This window comes from Cuculus canorus, chromosome 6, assembly GCF_017976375.1.
Source record: "Cuculus canorus isolate bCucCan1 chromosome 6, bCucCan1.pri, whole genome shotgun sequence".
NCBI classification, from domain to species: Eukaryota; Metazoa; Chordata; class Aves; order Cuculiformes; family Cuculidae; genus Cuculus; species Cuculus canorus.
This window is the reverse complement of record NC_071406.1, coordinates 22,162,790-22,185,653: the sequence shown is the minus strand read 5'-3', so window position 1 is coordinate 22,185,653 and position 22,864 is coordinate 22,162,790. Positions and strand designations below refer to the sequence as shown.

Sequence of the window (22,864 nt, the reverse complement as noted above, 5' to 3'; positions counted from 1 at the left end):
CTAGTTCGTTCTGTTTGTTGCCTATGCTGCATGCATTGGTGCTAATGCACTTCACTTGGGCTGTTGATCCTACCACGTTCCTGAGGGGAATAGTCTTGATTCCTAAGTGACTACTTGCTGTAGTTCCTAACCCATCGATAATGTTTGCATCTTTGCTGCCGCTTGGAGTGCTATCCCCCTCTTCTTCCAAGGCAGCAGACCAAAGGGCCTCATAAGCACACCATCCCTCAGACACTGGAGTGCCATTCCCAGGCTTTTTTCTATCAAGCCTGGTTTTGTCCCCCTCCCTTTTCCTATTTAGTTTAAAGCTCTGTTGATGAGCCTTGTTAGCTTCTTGGTAAGCATCATTTTACCCCTTGTGGACAAGCGTACAAATGAGTAGTTCATTACATAAACCCCGAACTTAGGACACAGTTCAAAGTAAGGATCTTCTGATGCTCTTGTAATTAAAAGTTTTTGCTAAAAGATGAGAGGGAAGAGGCATTCCTGGTGTAAATTCAAGTCATGTAGATTTTTCTGAGTATCCAACCAAGTCTCTATGGTGTAATCCAGTGATTTCTGTTCCTTCTTCCGACCACTTTGCAAGCTGGACCTTCCATTCCACCTCTGGACTGCTTCCAGTACACCAGTAACAGTACAATTACAGCGGCATTATGTATTTATATAAAATCAACATGAGTTCTGAAGTCATTCAACAGTAGTTAAATGTAATCATTTACGTTACAGTCACAGAATACTGGGAGGATAGAAAAAAACCCACAACTTAAAATAAGGCTATGGGGAAGGCAAATTGTAGCAATCACTGGCCTGGGAGCTCTTTTTAAAGTAATGTCAGTGTGTTCAAAAGGAAGAAATTTTGCTGGGTTTCTTTCAACTGCAACACTAGCTCTAATGCTGCAATCAGTCTGTGTGTACTCACTTAAGAAAGCAGAGGGAGCTGTATGATGGCAATTACAATTCCCCATGATAGGGAGCTAGGGCACAAATTAACAGTCTGTGACTTCTCATCATACCTTGCAAGAAGACAGGCCTCATATGCTTCAGAAGATAAGAAAATATGCATTGCATTATACTGTAAAATAGAAAATGGCAATTAATTTATACCTATGGAATAATTATATTTGACTAGGACTGAATAAAAACCAGTAAAAACTACTGACTGAAATGGGGTATTTACAGAAGGGAAATTAAACCTGGTTCTTTTGTAGTAAGGAAAAAAACCCTCTTCCTGGAAAATACATAGAATAATTGAAGAGTCATGATGGTGCAAAAGAATATAAAGAAAAATAATAGCCCTGAAGCATAACATAATCAGGTACAAGTAGTGCATTTTTTAAAAGGGTGACCAAGGTAAGTGAATGCCCTGAAATATTGCAGCAGCACACATACTGACAAATTAAAACAATGAGTTATTAAAAGTCATAACGAATTAGTAAAGTCATGTTTTACACACATAGGAAATTCTGCTGTAATCAAAGCTATGGTTCTTCAATTCAACACTGCCAAACCCAGCACGTGGCGATCTCACCCCATTGCCCAGCGAAGCTGTACTCCTTGGGCTATCCAAGAGCTGTACTGGTGCATTTAGTCATTGCCGGTGCTGCCTTACAGTGGATAAGGGCCTTTTTTTCAAAGGACTCTGAACCAGACAATGCAACCGGGAACCGTAAAAAAATCAAAGTAATGGAAATGAAGTGTTCATCACATACAATCTAGTAGTCAGTGCGGCCCTATGCCCACAGGCACAAATGTCAGTCTTACCCTACAGGCAGCCTACCCAAAAGCAAAGGAAGAAGATTAATTGAGATTAACGGTCTTATTTGCTGGGGCCCAGGGTAAATCCTAATTGATAAGGCAAACATTGAACAGCAAACATAATTTATAATATCAGCAATCTTTTACCTGTCCAGTTTAAAGTTAACATTCAAGTTTTTAATTTTTTGAAGGTCAACATGCTTGCTTTATACACCAGCATTATCCAAACTCTTGCTGATATCACACCAAGCAAGTATGGCTTCAAATCAGCTTACATTGTGGTCACAGATAGCAGTCTTCTGTAAATCTAATTTGAAGTAATTGCACTTACATTTGTTGATTTTGCTTGTAGTGACATTTTTCTAGGCTCTCTTGAAATGTAAAACTTAGTTTTTCTCCATTTCCTATTGCCTGCAATGATCTTTCATGTTTGCTCTTGCATTGTCATGGCACAACACATTTCCACATAAAACAAGGCCAAAAATTTCCAGACAGTAATTCCTGCCTCAAACCAACTGTTCTCAGACTGGTATCCTGTTAACAGGTATGTAACTTCCGCATTTCACATGACAGAGATTTAATCATATACATAACACAACACACACTCATACTTTCACAGGTAAGAGAAAATAACACTATTTCTTTCATGCGATAATTGTTTAATGTTACACTTCAAGAATCTTTGCAGATATCCTGAAATTCTTACAAAAAGTGGTCAACGTCATGCAAGACTTCATTCTTTCTGATACACACTGAGTATATACATGCATATGTCCTTGTGCTTTATGTCGAGGAATTTAAATACACTTGCACATACACATATAAAATATACTAGTCCGGTCTGAAATAACTACATTCAGATGATGAAAAGGTTATCTAATAAATAGCACAAATAAATCAAAGCATGTAATATCTTATCTTCAAATTTTTCTGATATCAACATTACTAAACAACGCTCCACTTTTCCTCAGTAGATAGATCTATTAAAATAGAGAACCAGATTTTGTTTCTTTCCTCGCAATGTGTACTCAAAAAAATCTGCTTGAATCTTATTGTTTATTCTAACCTTAATTTTACATCTGCTTTGTCCAGAATTTTGACTCTTCCAAATGCCCCAGTGAAACCCAAACCTTCCACACTGTATAGCCAGCCTTCCTTTTAACCATTGCTTTCAGTCGATGCTTGTGTCTTCTCATTTCCTCTTCACTAGCTTAGTTGCAGTTCTTGAGTGCGTAGTACTCCACATATTCATGTACCATCACCCTAAGCATAACTTTCACAATTTGCAAATCATAAAACACTAAAGAAGAAATTCAGGCAGATCCAATTCTCCTGACTTCAGGGAGCCGTACCTAACTACAAATCATCTCATTGTGATTCTAACATTTTACTGAACACTGTCTATGCAAGCTGAACATTCCTCAATACTCACATGTGATACAGTCATCTTCCATAACTTTTAGTGCTTTACATTATGGTGTTTGCATGCTATGCTAATGGACTTAGTAAGTTTCTTTGCAATATATAGCTTTCTTATGTCTGCACAATGTTCTTCAATTTGGAAAGAAAACTCTTCTTAAGAAAACTCATCCTAATCTAAAGCAATCAAAATAATTTTTTTTTGCAAAGTGTACAAAGTTAAGCATGCATTCAAGTCATCCTGGGAGTAAGACTGGCATTGCAAGAAATAATTTCTGTAAATATATCCAAAGATTAAATAGCAGGGCTTTTACCACAACGGCTTGATCTTGGATTTTTTTACCCATTCCAAAGTTCCCATTTACTTTCTTGGATCCTCTTTGTGAGCTGGATGAGGACTTCAGAAACCTCACAGAAGACCACACAAAGGTTTTTAATTTCTCTATTTTTTAGCATTTTGACACAGTACTAATATCTCGACAACTCTGTTCAAACAGATCAAGCTTCAGAGCTTGTAGTTCATTCCCAGTCTGTGTTGGTACAAGCTCACATTCAATTCACAATTAAAATTAAATAGTAGCTTTTGCATTTGCCTGGTTTTCATGTCAAGGTTAATGTTGTACGGCTTTTGTCTCATATTCTTAAGGAAACAAGAGTCACAAAAATTATATGAGACAAATGAGACAGTTTTAAGATCAACTTTTATTGAAAAATTAAAACTGCATTGCATATCTTCTTATAACTTCAACATTTCTTAAACCACAAAACAGAGATTCCGTTTAAAAAATCTCTTCATATTTGTCACCGTTCTAAAAACAGATTATGAACTAAGTCAATGATTATTTTAAAATCCTAGGTTATCCCAAGGCCCCGGTTCCGTCTGCCTGCTGTGAATGGTATAACCTAACTACATTCTCTTAAAAGTACATTTAATAATACAATCAGATTTTTTCTCATTAAAAATCAACAGCTGCTGTTGATTTTTATCCAATGGTCGGTCTTTTCAAAATAAATTACGTCAGTAAAAAGCACTACAGTTACACGTTCAGCTAAAATCTTGCCTAGTGTTTATTTGATCTGAATTCATCCACACAAAACTACAATGATTGTGTGATATTAGAGGCAAAATTGCTACTTTAGAATGTATTTAAACCTCAGAAAAACAAAGTTACTCACCTGGAATTGCAATGCTTTGAATTAGTCAACACTTCGGTATATCCATACTTCCTGATCTTTCACAGTCAATAATGTATGGATTAAAAAGCAGGAAAACTCCACATAAGCTTTTGTCTGAGAAGATGTAACATATTACTCAGATGAAAATTACCTACTGAGAAGAAAACACAGATAAGTTTTCTCATGGAAAACCATAACTGCACTGTTAAAATCAGCTAACTGAGTTGGAAATTATTATGAGCACAGTGTCTGTGGAAGCAGGTGCACAGTGTAGAGTCTGATATAAGAATTAAAAGCTTTGCAAAAATGTGATTGCGGTTATAGTGTGTCAAGACACAACACTGCAGAAAGGCAAGATAAAAAATGCAGAGGGTAGGAAGATAAACTCTCTGTCTTGAGGAAACACCGCTGTGTTAACTGTCTCACTCCTGAAACAAGCAGGAGGAGGTCCATAATTCCCACTTAGCTGCAAACCGTCAATGGCAACAGCCAGAAACTCTGATGCTTCTGACGTCCAGAACACAAGATACCCTACTGGATGAAGAAGCAGAAACTTTAGCAAACAAACATTGTATATGTGCTGAAGAGATCTAGATCTATTCCTGACTACATCACAGGACTGTCCAAGGCTTGTGGATGAATGACAGTAAGCCATATTACAATTTTTCCTAAAGTTTCACTCTCAGTTACACGAGAATGATTCTCTTTGCTAAGTTTACGTGCTTCTAGGAGATAGAACACTTCAAATACAAAAAAAAATTTATTAGAATGCTGACATGATTATCCGGATATGAGGTTCTTTAGGTTAAAATATTAAGGTTAGAGGATTAAAGGTAAATTGGGATCTTTAATACCATTGCTGAAATCACTTGACCAGGGAAGTAGAGGAAGCCAGAAATTCCCGCCTAAGAATTGGCTGAAGAAATCACAATGACCATGGTGTTGCTTGCGTGGAAGATGTAAAATCCCCTAGTGAAGCCAGGTCTGCAACTATACGTCTTTGCATTGACTATATTAGCTCATATTTTTTTCTCATAAACAAGAATTAAGGGAAATTTTTCAATCTTCTGTAGCTGCCCTTTGAATAAAACTGTGACAGAGACCAGATTCCAGGCAGAAGCCTGTAAATCAAAATGTGACTTGTAGTCCCTCTTCAAAACAAGCTTCTTTCTGTACTCTAAAAACAGCTCTCAAGGTGAGGCCCTCTAGTCTTGACAAACAGCTGATATCTATAAAGAATGACATTTAATATTACGGAAGTTGGTACTGAAGTCAATGTTCGTACTAACTACTTCTATATTGCAGGCCTCGGTTCATACAGCATGGATGTTTACATCAAGAAATGTTAGGTAATGAAGACATGGTAAGATATCAGGGTTATAATTAAGGAAAACTGAGGTTTAAGATCAAGAAGGCAAGAAACCCCATTACACTCTTTTGAGGAAAAGAATCTAATGAAAAAAATGCTGTGCTGGTGAGATTACTGGGGGGGGTTAGTGCCATAGAGGTATTGATGTAGATAACCCGGTTAAAGTAATACTCATGAATCTAAGATATAGTGATGACTTTGTAATAATTTTTTTGATTCGACTCCAATAATTTTCAGAAAAAGTTTCACAGAAAATTATGGAAGAGGGATAAGCAATAGTCCTATGAAAAGTGAAAAAGGGAATGTTATCATGACAGCTCCTTCCTCCTCCCTGCTGTGACCCAAAGCAGATGCGAGACAGCATCCTCTGAAGACAACTAGTGGGACCTACAGGATGGAAATCTCTCCTGGCTGTAGCTGTCTTTCCACAGGACTGAAGTGGGGCAGAGAGGCTGTGAAAACTGCCTAGCATGACTGTGTTTCACTGAATGTTTCTAAAATAGTTTTATGTTATTACGGATTTGGAGGAAGAAAATAGAAGCACAAACCCAAAGCAATTAATTACTGACTTGCACATAAGACAGGCATAGAATCACATATCAAAAGATTTGAAATTAGCATATTTCATTTATCACTGTGACAGTAACTTAGTAGACAGAGGATTATTGAATCTTCATTTTGTTCCACTACTCTGCTACCACTATGGAGTTTTCCACTCGGTATTATTGATTATCTAATGATTAAAACCGAGCAAGCTGCGGATGACTGGTGCCTATACTTTGAAGTCTAGCCAGCTGAAACTGTTGTGACAAGCCAGCTGTATTTAAAGATTCTGAGGTGATATTTGGTTTTATTTATCTTACAAGCTCCAAACACATAGCGAATTCCATTTCACTAAAAGAATGGTGCTGGTTAAAACTCCCACAGAAATGCTATAGACCTCAGGAAGAGATTAGTCCTGAAATACAACTCAAAAACAGGGGCCTTGGTTAGCAACCAACATTCACTATAAAAGCATTCAAAACACTCAACAGACAGTCTGACATTACAATAAATAAAACTGAAAATTCTAATAGATTAAAGGGATCTCATCATTTGACAGTCTATACACAATGTTAGAATTCATTATATTCAGTAAAATGATCTGTAAGTTATAATTTTAAGGGCACTAGGATTTAAATGGAAGTATCAACTAATATTTTTGTATTTTTTCTTTGGCTCACAAAGACACTAAAATACCATAAACATTATTTAGAACTTCAATAATATATAAATAGGATACATTACAAATGGAAGAAAATACAAGACAATTCTTCAGCATGGTAAATCTCTGCATATAAATAAGCAAATATTTCATATACCTACAATTCAACAGTTATTTCGCTGTAAAACTATTACATTTAAATCCTTTTACACAAAGTCATTTAACAATAATATACACAATCTACACAAATTAACCCCTAAAAATACAGCAATAATATACCTGTTACAACGACTCTGCTACTATTATCCCCTGACGTGACACTAAAGAGGAAATACAGCTATTTTACTCGAAGGTGCTGTTAGAGATTGTTGTTTTGTATGTGAGAGAAGCACCAACAATAAAATTTAATGCTCTTATACATTTTCTTTAGCTCCTAAGAATCTACATTTTAGAAATGTTTCTGTACGCCTATTTTTACTTGGCAGAAAAATCTGTAGCACATTATCCACATCATTAGTTGTTGAAGGAAAAGTTAATTCTCTTAAAGTGGAAAACATGCTGTGGCTTAGATCTAAGTTTATAACCACTTTTTATATATATATGTATGTATATATATATCATTATATATATTTATTTATACTGTACATATATACCGTGTAGAATTCTTAATTTGCTATTTTAGTACTTACTAATTTCCTGCTGACTAGAATTAACAAGACCAATGCAAGAGTCGATAATACTTCAAGATAATACTTTTTCCCTCAGTAATATGATCTACCAACACATATGTTTCGGTAACCTATAGTTGTTTTGCTTAAGGACATCTTAGGAGACTGGAACTTACAGAAAGAGAATTTCCTTAAAACGTGTTCTGCAGAACTGGTTTAAAAAAATAGCCAGTGCTGGAAAACTGAATTAGAGAAACAAATAATCCAGCCACCGTACTACAGCTCCTGCCCCAATCTCTCTATTTCCTCAATGAGGAAGTCAATGTCAGATTTAGTTGCTGCTGGGTTTGAGATGACCATTCGGAAGAAGTTGACTTTATCACCCTGAGGCTGATATCCAACCATGGTAGTACCCGACTCCATCATCAGTGCTTTGATTTTCGGTGCCACCTTTATAATTAAGAAGAAAAGAGAGAAGAGTAATTGAGTAATTGAAAAAATCATATTTTCTATGTATGTCACATTTCTTAATTTGGAAAAAATAAATGGACAGTTCAGAAGGGCATTCGATTTTTTTAAAAGATCTGTAAGAGAAAAACCTTGAAAAATTAAATATGTATATTGGATATTTAAAGGAAAAATGACAATATTATCTATCTTTTTTATTAAGAGACTAATAGCATCCCAGAGTATTCACTATGTAATAATTTTATACATTAAATGTACATATCATTTCTCTGTGCTGAAGTTTTTTGTTGTGAAGAAATGTTTTCTGTATTTTTATGAAAACATACTCCAGAATCACCTTTATGAGACTAATGAATGTTTAGAATATTATGTACTCTCAAAGTTATTTTTGAGTGGTAGACAATAGAAATTTTTCAACAAGACCTGTGTCATAAAGAATATTTTCTGTTGGCATAAGTCATGGAAACTTTCCGGTAGTTTTGCGGCATGGTGCATTTAGTGCAATCTCACTTCCTCAGTTTAATTTACAAGGAACAATGTTCTGACAATCTTGATATTTGGTATTGATTGAGCCCAGTTTTGTCATCCAGCCCTTTCTTCTGCTGCTTTACTCTCTGATAGCCAAGGTCAGATGTCCAGCTCTTTGACTGTTTTGTAGGATGCTTTATAACGTCCTCTGACATTTAACAGTGTCAAGCCAAACATTTTATCATTCTTCCCAGTCTTATCTATCTTCCTCATCTCTCTTTTGTTGGCAGTTTTTTTATCTAACTGGGTTGATCAAGGAATTTCTGTTCTCATTCCCCAGTGAGACACAGACATAAAATGTTCTACAAAAACCCAGGTTTGCCCATTCTTCTTCTTTTTCAATCAGAAAAAAAATCGCGATTCAATTTGACAACTACAAAATAATTCTTTTGTCTCCTGAATATATTTCCACTTCTGATTGTCTAAAATGCTACTAGAAAGTTAACATATTTCTCTTCCCTCAAGTCCTAAGTAGCATGATACTTTCCCTGGTGGTGCCTCTGCAATGCCTTCACTTCCCTGTATAATTTCTTCAAATAAATTTATCCCGAAGTCTTTCAAAGAGTATTAATTTTCACTCAATTTCACTGCATTAATGCATGACTAACCAAGCACATTTAAAATAACAGTAAAGACCTGAGGACTTACAGATTTCCATATCCTTTACCTGTCCCAGCATTTTCAGATAATTACCCTTCCATTCCTCTTGCTGATATGCTGTCCTTTTCAAACAGGACTGGGACATCATCGTGCCTTGCTACTTTTTAAAGATTCATAACACATTTGGGGCCATAGAAGTGATAGAAAACAAAGAATAACTGACTAAGTTCTGCATCTGGTTCTAAAGGGGAAATGTTACTTCAGCCTCAGTATAAATAGGAGACAAAGCTCAACAAATATCAAGGTCATAAGAAGCAAATGGAGAACTGACGTCTCAGAATTTGCAACGTGTCAGCACACGGACATATTACTTCTAATAACCAGAATACTTCGGGTTGAAAGAGTAGGCTATATTTTTACATTTAACATAAGCCACATACCCTGTGTAACTTTTCTCTTCGCTCATCACAGTCTGGCATGCCCCTGAGACTTGGCGGAATAAACCAAAAACATACATTTGTATGCTCTGGCTGCAAAAAGAACCAAACACACACATCAATAAACAAAACAACACAGATCAATCACACACCAAAGACTAGTAAATAGCATATTTTAGCACAGGTATGGAAGACAAAACATAGTATTAAACACTAATGAAGTGTAAGTACTTTTCACCTTCATGCAGTTTTAGGAAAAACTGTTTTCTGGGTTCACAGCAAAGGCAACTCAATTTTCCTTTTCTTAGTAAATGGAGAGACAAAGTATATTTGTTACTCTATCAAACAAGAGCTTATGCAGTGGCACGAGCAACAGAACGTACATCAAAAATAGCATTTCCTCAGTTATATATGTTATAATGTGGGATCTAAACGTAAGTAGATTGTATTAAAGTAGTCTTCACGCCCTAAATAGACAAGTCCGCTGCAGAAGAGAAGGAGAGAAGATAAATCTGACTTTTATTGTAAAAACCCACATGCATTTGGCCAAAAAAAAGATTGCCCAGATGCCAGTAGTCACATAGCTCCCAGAAAATAAGAGCAATTTTGCATAGCTGGCTTGAAGAATTGTGAGAAGTGTGAAGATTATTTTGGAAATCCCATACAGATTTGGCTCCTACATGCAGGCCAAATGAAAGAAAACTTACCTCTCCTTCAAAAACCATCTCAAAATCTTCTCTATTTTTTATTTTAGTGTAAAGATATTCTGCCAGCTCCAGGCATTTGTTGATCTGATTTTCAAATCCTACTGTACCCTGTTTTAAAAAGAAAGTAAGTATTAATTATATGTCATTTTTCCTTCTCTGGTACAATCATCTTTTCAGATAGGCTTCACTCTTAGATGTTTTCAATCAGACCAAATTTAGCAGTATTATTTCTTGTAATTTAAAATTAAAGTGAATCAGCACTACAAAGGTGGCTAAATGTGGGCTAACTGTAATAACTATTTGGTTTTGGTCTCATTTAAGAGAATTTATTATGTTAATAACAAGGGCTTTTGATATTTTAATAGATTATTTTTAGCTTTTTCTTTTTTCAGTTTCCAAAATTATTATGAAGTCTTGACTTCCCAGCTCTTCCGGAAAGACTAGGAACAGAATGGAAACTCGGTTGAAAAGGCAAGAGTTAGGAAGTAATTTATTTCCTCTGGACAGTTTGCTAGAAACTTTCATTTAAAAAAGCCAGCAAACAAAAGCTTGATATATGTTCGTTAAAAGTCATCCACTTTTCTTCTGTCACATCTGATTTGTTTTGAAAGATCTTAAGCCCAGAAAAAGTAGATGAATGCTGATAATAAATAAAATTGGAAAAAAATGTTGTGGCATTGGTTTTATTTAAAGGACACTTTTGTACATAAATGAAGAAGACAGACAGACAGACAAGTACAGTCTTAAACTGTTGTGTGTCTGGGGTAAGTTCTTTGTACTGAATAAACTGACTGAAGATAAAGTCACAAGAATCCTTCTGGATCTAGGCTGTATATTTCCACTACGAGGACAAGAGTATGATCATTCATGGTGGCTAATGCTGAAGGAAAAATTTACATAGCTGCTAATATTTTGTTTTCTTAATATTTTCGTCATATAATTGTGCAATATGCTAGAAACAGGTTCTGTACAATACCTCAGAGAACTCAGGTCCAAGAAATCTCAGTCTGCCTCAAGACCAAACAGAAATCCAAAATAAATAATTTCTGTAGAAATTTAAGTTCCAGATATAGAGATCAACTTAGCAATTTTAATCTATACTATTTTTGAAAAGCAGGTGCACAAATATCCAATTTCTGAATTTTAAATATGATCCATGTCTGTTATGGTTTCCACTGTAATTTTTTTCTTTATTGTGAAGTGTTCTTTAGTGAGGTCAGTTTAACAGGCGAATATAACAGCAGAGGTAGAACCAGCATGCCAGTTTTAAAAAAAATGTCGTTGGCTGATATTCAGAGAAACATTCAGGCCATGCTTTAATGATGTCTGTAGTCAACACTTGGTAGTTAGAACCATAAACAACACACTTCAAAGTTTCTAGTCACAGTCCGATTCTAATGTGTCATAAGCACTTTCAATATAGTGGATTACAGTACCAAAATGACTTATTTTGGAGGAAGAACAGCGTCTGAACCGAACTATACTTAACGTGGTAATCAAATCCATGCTATTGCTAAAGTAATTGTTACAAGTATTTAGTGTTGAAGTGTTGTTTTTTCCTTTTCTAAAGAACTTTTTAAAATAAACAATGACAACTCTACAATCTAAAGTTATATCTAAAGTATATCTGAAGTTATGTTGGTCTTCAATATTGAGCAAATCTGCATGAAAACATCTTTAACCATCAAAAAAATAGTAGGCTGAGGACAGGTTACCCAACTGAATTCACATTTGGTCGGCAGAACAACAACAACAAGATGACTGCAGATAAAAAATTAAAAACAATATGTGTTTTCTTGACTAAATGGACCCTCATCTTGTGAACATGTGAGCTTGTATGTAAGCCTATGCTTAAATTCACCCATCCAGGCAAACCACAGTAGCACCAGGGAATCATGAGTTGGGCAAAGCTTTTTAAGAAAAAGGCTTTGTTCCTGAAGTTGCTTATAAAATTTATGCATTGAAACATGGTGCTCAAAGGACTCTTGTAAGTCACCAAGTCCACTCTGCTGCTACTACAGTAATTTGTCATAAAATACATGTGGAAGTGTGTATAGAATCACAACAAAAGACTGTTTCTCTGTCTAACGCTCACTGGTTTTACTGCAGGACTCATCTAGTGACTCTACCTTTCTTCTGGTTTCTAGCTTAATTTACTGATGACTAACATTGTTCTACAATTCAGATGGCTCTTTTCTGACTTAATACTCAGATGCCTGTGTGTTTAGAGATGGTAATTACACAAACATTTATGTCAAAAAAAGCATTCTATTACACAAGACCGATAAATTGAATAAATATATCTCCCATTTTTGAGGAACTTTTATTATTTACCTTTGCCTTCCACATCAACCAGAATTTGAATATGTCCACATGTCGACCACACTGTATTGCTTTATCTCCAGTGTCATAGGATACATCATACTGTTTGTCTTGCTGGAAGAGATATCCTGCACACATTTGATTGCAGCCTTGGAGTATACCCTGTAATGAAAAACACATCCTTACATGGCTCATATGGCATACGTGCATCTGAAACTGTATGCATCAGTAATGTATTTCAAATATATACAGAAGAATTGTTCTTTAATGGGTCAAATTACATAATAATGACCTTGCTTTGTAAACCTAAGCTACAAAATAATTTCATACCCTATGATGGTTCTCTTATAAGTCCCTGAGTACTCATATGGTTTTATGCATCTGCACCTGAAAAAACATTCTCAGATTAATTTGGATTCTTTGTTTTTAATACTAAATTTGTCCACTTCACTTTATAAGGCTATGTTTTTAAGACTTAAATTTTTGATGCATTACATCTTGATGTAATACATCTTGATACATTTGTATTTTTTCAAATACATTTTGATTTATTAAATTACACACTAGAATAAAGCTGTGGTCTTTCAATGCAACAGATGGCTACAGCAAACGAAGAAGCAAAAAAGGTAGTTGAAGGTTTCAACTTTATCTATTATCCAGCTTTATGACACTTAACATTAGTCACAAATATAAGTACAGATTACCTAAACCAGACATTTTTTTGCCTACAAATATATGTGGTTCACCGACCAATAGGAACCTACAGATTACTGGTAAACTGGAAACACAGAGGAGCAAATTCCTGCCTGTTACACAGAAGTCTTATATGCATAACATTTCCAAAATGGTTCCATCTTGCTTAGAGTTTGTTAGTGGTTCTTTGAAGAAGCTCAAAGACATTGGTATATATGATAAATCCAAAAACACCTATCAAATGTATTGTATAAAGAATAAAAAAATTGCCAAAATCCTGCAATTGTCATCAATTATTCCTTCCAAAAGAAGTTTTGAATTTAAATGGATTTTGCACGACCCTCTTAAAAAGTAGGGTGTGACATTTACATTTTTTTTAACTGCTTAGTTATTAAATACAAGGCAGACCTTCTCCCGGACAAGAATTGCAGAACACTGTAACAACACTCCCATCATCTTGTGGGGATTCCAAGTGACTGAGTTGGCTCTGCAAAAGAAATTACACATTCAGATAGGTCTGGAAAACAGAAACTTAACGTGAAACAGTCACCCTTGTTTTCTGCTTTCAGCTGGAAACACGGAGTTTTGACCACGATGATTTCACTACGGAGATTATTACTGTTTCAAGTGCCTTCTTCACCAGGAATATTTCACACGTTAATATTGCAACGTCAGACTTCTGATTAGTTTACAGTATTACTAATACCAGCTGATTAGTATCAGACTATGCTGATTAGCTGATACAGTAACTTCATCCCCCGAAGACTCTACTTCTAGAAATAGCACTAGTAAAACTAACAGCATCAGTTTGACATGTTATATCACTTCAAGGTACCAACTTGGGGAAGAGGGTGTCAGAGAATTAAGGAAATAATACGAATTCTGGGAGAATACAGTTCTCTAATTAACAGCTGCTGGAAAAGCAGAAAGCAAAGGAAAAGACACTCCTCAGGCTTATCTGCTTTTCCAGTTAGAGCTGTTTCTGTACTAGCTTGTCAAGCCCATGGACGATTAAAAGGCCATAAAACTTTACATCAAAATCCTACTATTCTGTATGTAAAGATTAAATTTTTTTACGCATAAGAACAGGTGAATGTACAAGATCACCTAATTTACTAGCAGCACAATGACTCCTTCACCCCAGTCTGAGGACCACTAATTCCATAACGATTCCAAATACAATTCCAACCTCTGTCTGCGCTAGGTTAGACTGTAGCAGTCTTCTCTTACAAAAGAGCAACACAGCCTGCGCCGTACCTGTGGAACTCAACATCCCTCTAAAATACCCTGCTTAGGCAGTGCAAAGCAGCAGGTAAATAGCTCAGGGTCAGGAGGCAATTATAAAAACTTCACTAATAGTTCAGATGGAATAGTAAAGAAACAGGAATTTATATAAGAGCCAATTTCCTTTTGAGAGCGCTATGGTTTCAGTTTAGCTGAAATAACGACTACAATTGCAAGCATTTTCACAGGGAGCTCTAGGTTTATTTTGACACGGAGGGGTGGCAGCCAGTCAGCCGGCTGTCCTGGCACAGGCAATCCCAGCGCGGTGCCGGGGGCAGCACTCCAGTCCTTACACACGGGTGTCTCCGGGCAGGCCAAGCATGGCCTGAGTGTCAGCAACAGAGCCCAGCTGGGGCCGTGACAGGCAATTACACAGTACATGTGGGCTCCCTCCCACGCTCAAAAACCCATACAGCTGACTGGAAAATAAATATTACCACCTTTGATGGACTGCTGCTTTCTGTGTTTGCTTAAGTTTGCAGTCTTAATTAGCACCTGTGGGTTGACCTCAGGTCAAAAGAGGCGGACCAGACTGCTGTCACCGAACCTGTGTAGCTTAAGGACATTATTTTACAATGATGACCTCCTATTATACATATTGCCATAAGCTGAGGGGCTTGCAGACTGGACTGGGCAGAGGTTGGTGTGATTCTGCTACCTCAGAGTACTGCTGCCACACCACACACTGTAACAGAAGGGTCCGAGTGGTTTTCCTACCAGTCCTTCTGTACGTTACTCTTTATCTTGTACTTATTCTTCACACACTGTATGAGATGGCCCACCCAGGGAAACCTTGTGTTCCCTAAGGAATGGCACTGCTCACTGTTCTCATTTTACACATGTACACAGTGACCACTTTCAGCACAGTTGGGTCAAAGAAGCAATTTAGTGCTAATTTAAGAGTACATGGATGGAGCTTGTTTCAAATCATTTTTGCTTCCCTAGAGGCTGATATCTGCAGTGGTGGGAAAGATCACGTGTTTCTGGCTCTTCATTGTTTTTCTGCTTTCTATTCAGACCAGCAGCCTTTTATGACAGAGCATTTTCAGAGGAAATATAGGAAAAACACACCCATGGGGTTACAAAACCAGCATCTTCTACAGACTACAGCCTTGTCATTGTTGGATATGGGAACATCCATGCCAAAAACTACACATAGGACTCCTGAGTCTGAATTGAAAGGGCTGGGGGCAGGCACGGCCATGATCTCACTCGGCTATGACTTCCAACATAAATGGTTCACCTTTTTAAATTTTATTCAATTAATTAGTCAATAAAGGCTGTCTTTTGGTTTCAGTGGGTATCTTGGTAACCTGGGTTATGTGCTTGGGGCTACACACATAGTCTTTTCTTCTGTGCTGTAGCCTTACAAGAGCTTCCTGCTTGTTTCTTACAACCCCTCCATGGCACGAACTCGTAAGCCCCTTTACCCTGAGACATGCTGAGTATCTGTGACTCTTTTGGGTCTCCCTGCAATTTTCCCCTGCCTGGCACTGTAGAACTGTACCAGCTCTGTGCTACAATAGTCCTTTCCAGTCTACAGACACTCAAATTTACTGTAAAAATTGCTGGTAATTCAGTATCTACCATGTGTTCTTTGTTTTATACAAAGATATACACACACTTAAGTATGTAAGTAATACAAAAGCAAGCATGTATATATATAAACTTATATGAAGTTATATATGTGAACACTCATTTTCAGGCAGATCATGTACTCTTTCTTTTCTGGAAATAACTGCAAACATCTTTCAGGAGAGGATTTCTACAAATTCCCACCATGTCATGGCTTCCCATCACAGACATTCATGCTCGAACACCTTCTTTGGATTCCTCGTTTCATCCTGCTATTCTCAAATCCTACATTTCAGAGACTGCCTAGTTCACACAGTTCATTTTTTTCCACAAATCCTCCTTCACCCGTTCCCAGACTTATGATCCCTTCAAAGCTATGCATAGAACAAACTGCCTTCCTTTCTGCCAAGCAATATCCTTGTCCTCTTTCAAATCTGGTGAAAACCCACCTTTCACTCAGCTGTACACCATTGTGTCTTCTGTAGTATTGTTTCAGTCTTCCTAGGATGAACCTTTCCCGCCTAGCTTACTTTTGTTTAATTTAAACTCCTTAATGCAGCAAATTCATCTTTCACGAGTTTGAGAAGTGTCATGTATCTTATGAAAGCACTTGAATAACAATATTACAAATAAGAACTGTGCAGTACCTTTCTATTCCATTCAATTTATGACGATGCTTTCGGGACATTAGGAGTCCACCTCCCCAGGCAGCCTGAAAGAGACAGAAAAAAGGGGAAGACTCATTGTTTTGGAAAAGCCTAAGATATTTTAATTTGCTCAGGATCTAGTAATAAATATTTTAATGCAAGACAAAACACATGTAAGCAAAAATCCTCTTTTGCCTGAGTAACGGCACTTCCTTTAGTTACTTACATCCACATGGAGCCAGAGGTTGTATTTTTCACATATATCTGCAATCTCCTGTATTGGATCAAAGGCTCCATATACTGTTGTGCCTGCAGTTGCATTCACAAAAAGAGGTACGTATCCCTACAATAAAAATAAAAATTGATGTTAAATACAATATCTAACCTTTTTCAGAAAAGAATAATATGAAAATTATTTTAAAATTATTGCTATCCCATTTTCCAGCCTAAAAATATTTTCCTCCCATGTGAAAGGTGCATATAAGCTACAGAAGAGAGTTGCTTAGAGAGTAACAAACTCTATACATAGTAGGAACAAACTCTGGTTTTATTGAACTGTAATTTCACAAAATTTACTAGTCAGACAGTAAAGAATATTATTCTGTCTAATCTCTTTCAGTGAGACTGTTCTAATAAAAGACCTACAATAGTAAGGTAAAGTTGAGACTTTTACAGCAGCGTAAAGGAAAATTAATTAAATGTGATTTGTAAGTTGTGATTTGAAGGCTTAAAAATGTTCCTTTTGTCTTTATCTACTAAGAAACAGAACAAAGCAGAACAAAGTAATCCAAACCAAAAGCAATAAATGTGGAAATGTCAGATCAAAATGAGACAATTTTGAATTAGATGAAACAAATATGAGCTGAAATTTCATAAAGTGCCTAAATGTAATGAAGTTAAAAAAAAAATAATAACAATGGGTGTTCTAATTTAGGCGGTTTTATACAAAATTCATGGGTTTATCATTGCATTGATTCAAGAAATATCAATGAATGCCTGAAAAATTAAACTTACTGGGTATATATACTATCCCTGCAGCCTTGAAATCTATGGGAATTTTTAAGACTAAACTTCAATAGAATTTTGATGGTTTTGGCTCAGCTTTATAGTTCACATAAAAGTAGTTTTAGTTTCATGTTTTTGTACTTTGTTCCATATATTCCAAACAGAGTTATTTTTAAAATTCAGAAAATACAGATATGGTTCAAGAGTTAAAAATATTTGGGTTTAAACAGTAAACGGAAATTTAGCAAGATATATAAATAATTCCTAAACAATATACAAATGTATAATTAGGCATCTGAAAATATTATTATACTATTTATAACATTATAATGTTTTCCTTTAATGTTAACCCTCGGCTTTTAAGGGAAGAGGTAATTTTACTAAGCCAAGCATTTAAGCACTGATTTTTATAAACACAAACCTTTTGTTTTGCTTCCAAAATTTTTGCCTCCAAATCAGCTGGTATTATTTTGCCTCTGTAATTATTGTAGAAACAGAAAGACAAAGAAAATTAAAGAGCGTATATGGAAACACTAGCTACATTTGAAACAATTTAATAGTTTTTTTCCTCAACAGACCATTAGCAACTTGACACACTGTACTGAACCAGTTCTTAAGCACAATACAACAAATTTAACAGATGAACACATTTAGTATATCAAAACCTTAGCATCCATCCTACCTTTCATTGCATTTTATCAAAATCACATTGTCTGTTCCAAATCCAAGTGCAGCTCCAGCTTTCTTTATTGAGTAGTGACTCTATAGAAAAACATATGCGCGTTTAATGCAGCGGTTGTTTAATGATGAAACATCTTCACAACATACATCAATAAATCAAGAATTAGCAGCGTATTAAGCTCACATGTTCCGAGGTAAAGAGAACCAGTTTAGGGACTGCAGCCATGCCTTTGGTTTTGACTTCAGGGAAATACTTGTAGCGTGCAGCCATTATACTATACATGTTGGAGATAGCTCCTCCTGTGAATGAATAAAGGAATGAATAATAAAATGAGGATAAAGAGAAAAAATGCATATTAGGCCAAAGACGTATAAGTCTTGTTTGCATTATGCACAGAAAGTGGCAGTGAACTAAGAAAAACGAAATAAATCTCTGGAATGCATGGTCATCTGTCTAAACAGCATAGGGACAGGCTCTCTAGAACATCATACCAATAGACAGAATTTCCTATCCATCATCTCTTTCAATTGCTAACCCTTTGTAACACATTACTAAAAAGTTCAGCTTTCGAGCTTTCATTGTGCTGCTTTTGCATTAGAACTTTTTGTCAGCAAGAATAAAAGGAACTTATCAAACTGTCTGAAACTGAATAAATGTCATGTACTGGATGGATTTTTCCCATCTCATTGTAGATGTAGTAGTAGATGCCTAAAAGGTAGACGAACTACTTATTCTAAGCTTCCTTATAGTCAGTTAGGGGAGACACTTCGCAGGATATAATCCAGTTGATCTATTTTGACACTTACTCTTGAAGACTGTGAATTGAGGGAAAGTGCCCGTTTCTCTTGGTTTACTGCTAAAAGGAGCCCAAGGCCATTAGCTCAGTTCTATGATGTAGACATCAAGATTTAGTTATTCAAATCTCATCTATAAAGTCTAGGATAACTAATATTTCTCCATCAACCAGAACACTGATAAACATCCATATTTCTTTTAGCAGATGGGATTAGACGCCAAGCAAGTGTGCATTCCTGGATTTTATGTTGACTGTTTCAAAAGGGGAGGGACTTGTCCTTCATCCTCTGAAACACTAAAGTGCCTCTGCCACCCCAAACCTAGAAATCTGGAGTTCTGTTGGATGCCCGTGTTGTCCACACACGGGCCCAGGAATTCCACATGGTTTACCAGCCTTTTCTGCCACTGCAGACTGCCCTTATACAGCCTTCATAGGAACACACTTTGTGTTGGTCTTCAGAATCACGCTTGTGAATCCAGTCAGATTATGTCTCAGAGAATATGTCGCAGAAGGCGACAAGCAGTCACAGTTTTTTCCTGGCTGTGAACCCAAATCCTCCATGACCATCAAAGAAGTCAACTTATTATTCTTAAGAACTATTGGTCAATGGGAGTTGTTACTCAGTACCTCCACAAATGAAGCTTAAAAAAAAAGTGTGCCTAGCAATGTATCAGACCTTGTAGTCAAGTTTCAAAATGTTGGTCAGCCATGATCCGTAGCCATACTTAAAGATATTTTTTTCCCCCAAACTTTTTTGTGCGATGCTTGAACAAAACATGCTCTTCAGGTGGGAAATTCCTGCTTCTAAATATCTGATGCATTGTTTTGTGTTGCAGATATTGTGGGCACTTAGACACAGTTTATGTTTATTTTAGCTTTTGAAGTTTTAGTCAAACCACCAAAGCAGATGGGAAAAACTTACCAGGTGAGAATATTCCATCACCATCTTTATTTGACCATCCAATAATCTCTCTCATCTTTCGAAGCGTTATTTGTTCCATGAGAACAAAAACAGGGGCAATTTCGTAGGTAAACCTGCATGCATAATGCAAACAAAACCAAATAAAAAATATTAAATACACATCCTTAAAACCCACAATAAATATGATTCTTTGTGAAAATGCTTAAGATTCCTAAAAGTTTTCCTATAAATTGAAGTTCTGATATTGTAACCTTTACCCAAGCAAAAGTCCTCAAGAAGACGCTACTGGAAATTTTGGTCAATAAAAAAATGCCGTTTTAGCTCTTCTGCAAGTTTCTATATAATCAACATAAGGCCTAATGGTCATCATCATAGTGCTGCTGACTACTGCACGAGATTGTACTATAAAACCTTTGTTTCCTGAAGTACCAATTTCACACTTGTGGAATAACAGTGCCAAATCCTTATGAAAACAGTGAACTTCATTGAGCTAAATGCAACCGTAATTAGAAGTATTGAGCTAGGGCTTCAAAGTCTAAATACAATTAGTTATGTGGATTTATTCAGTTGATGATCTCCAAGGACAACTTATTTCTACAATACTATGCGATCAATAACTGTCAAGAGTAATTATAAGTGATGATTTTCTAATTACCAGTTACAGAAAACAAGTCAGCAGCCAACTATTTTATCCTCTTAATGAGACCAAAAGCCACTACATAGTCTGGAATGCCCTGATGTCATAAGCAGATATGTGGATGGAAAGTGACAGCCATACAAACCATCTCTGGTGATCAAGGCACATGGATAAATTGCTACTGCTGTAAACAAACTACTTGTTGTGTATGCTGAAAAAAGTCAAAAGAAGGAGGAAAAGGAAGCAGAAAGAAACTAGACCTAACACGTGATTTCCAAGGGAATCTATAAGAACATGACACCCTGACTGATGTCTTCCATTTGAATAATTTTGCCAAAAATGTATGTTTTGTCTCTCTAACACCAAAACAACACCTTGAGAATAGGTATAACAAACTTTAAAGAGACACGTGGCATGAAGAGGGGAACACGTGTCTGAAAAGCTTGTCATTTATTTACAGCTACACTGATTAGTTAAAATATTTTTTGTTGCAACCCTTACTTGTTCTTAGTCCAAGAAAGAAACATCACTACTGCTTTTATAATACCCACTCAAGAATAAATAGCATTTGCAGTATGTTTAATTGTTGTAATTGCTATTTTCAGAAGCCAAAATGCTGCTTATTTTGCTTTTATTATCATTAGAACTGTCAGAGACAGACCTGATGACCTGATCTGAACTTTGGGTTCTGCCAATGTTTGCGGAGTCGGTGTCTGCTAACAATGTGTGCATATGTGTGTCTTGTTTTCAAGCTCTGCAACCCTAGGATGTATTCCAATCTTTATTCAGGCAGAATGACCAACTAAAGCCAACAGGCTTTACAACCTTTACAGGTATTTCTATAAATTAACTAAAACAGTTATAAGTCTTAGTTCTTTAATAACAGAATAAATGAAAAGTTGCTACGGTAGCGGCCAGTCCTGGCTTAATTCTGCTCTCACCTTAAAGCCAAGTTATTTTATCAGGCCAAATAATTCTAACCACACATCCTCCTGTTTGCCAGTATGTAAAAAGCATTCTGAGAATAAACATAAAGCATTCCAAGCTTTTTTTCTTTTACGTTTTGATAAGCATAAATGCATAATACTGCAAATACCAATATCATTCTTTTGTCTCAACTAACACTGGGCATAAAGAGAATTGATTTGTAAATTCAGATAGCTGCGGCATGTTAAATGAATACCCCCTATTACAGATCCCTAGAGCTGGCCAAGTAACAGCAGCTTCTGAATTTCCAACCTGAAGGTCTCATGATCAATGATTAGGCTAGGAATACGTTACTTACAAGTCAATGTAGAAAACTTATCATGTTTAGTTTAATTTATCGTCTTCACAGTGACATTTCAGTAACATTTCCTAATGACAATTTAAAATTTTAAGAGAGTACACATGTTTTGATTACTCAAAACTCATTTGTGAAAGAAAACACATTTTTTAACTGTTCATAAATATTATAAGTATTCTTTATAGGTAGAAAAGAAAAAAATGGCAAATGGAAAACGTTCCTTGTTACTGTTGCTTGTGTGTTATGTGTTGGCGTAGCTGAAATATGTTAGAATGGTTCCTAGGTAAAGGTCAGAACGTGCTCTTCTGTGCTGAACACTGCTGAAAACAAAGAGTACGTTCCCCAGAGCTCCCACGGATGATTTGATGGTTTTTAATAACCTTTTCTGTCAGTTCCTTGAATCATATTTTACAAACATCTTGCTTTAGCCTTACTTGCAACTGCTGTGTTATTTCAAATCATATCATGTTGACCTTGGTTTGCTGAAAAAAGAGAGCATTTTGCTAAACCTCATACAAGCAAATAGATACCCAATTTTCATGCTTACAGAAAAGTATTTTTGAGATATGGTATTGTTTAAAGTATAAATGGATCAGAAACTAGCTATACAGAATGAGCTAATTAGTTAACTTTCAAAACCAAACAAAGGCAAAAGCAACCTCATCTTATAAAAGTCACTCTTTCA

General features: G+C 36.1%; 1 protein-coding gene across 2 annotated transcripts in view; it reads right to left on the bottom strand.

Annotated features, from left to right (window-relative positions):
* Nucleotides 1–2,442: 2,442 nt before the first annotated feature.
* The window catches only part of GAD1 (glutamate decarboxylase 1), a 33,237-nt gene continuing 12,815 nt past the window's right edge, over nt 2,443–22,864 (bottom strand). For both annotated transcript variants that reach the window (XM_054070255.1, XM_009555577.2), the window contains 11 exons: nt 20,258–20,370; nt 18,723–18,838; nt 18,540–18,619; nt 18,279–18,333; nt 17,079–17,195; nt 16,853–16,917; nt 13,755–13,833; nt 12,666–12,815; nt 10,332–10,439; nt 9,628–9,717; nt 2,443–8,041 (listed from right to left, as the gene is read on the bottom strand). In XM_054070255.1, the coding sequence (XP_053926230.1) occupies nt 7,868–8,041; nt 9,628–9,717; nt 10,332–10,439; nt 12,666–12,815; nt 13,755–13,833; nt 16,853–16,917; nt 17,079–17,195; nt 18,279–18,333; nt 18,540–18,619; nt 18,723–18,838; nt 20,258–20,370 (1,147 nt within the window). In that variant the 3' untranslated portion in view covers nt 2,443–7,867. The remainder of the gene's footprint in view (nt 8,042–9,627; nt 9,718–10,331; nt 10,440–12,665; nt 12,816–13,754; nt 13,834–16,852; nt 16,918–17,078; nt 17,196–18,278; nt 18,334–18,539; nt 18,620–18,722; nt 18,839–20,257; nt 20,371–22,864) is intronic.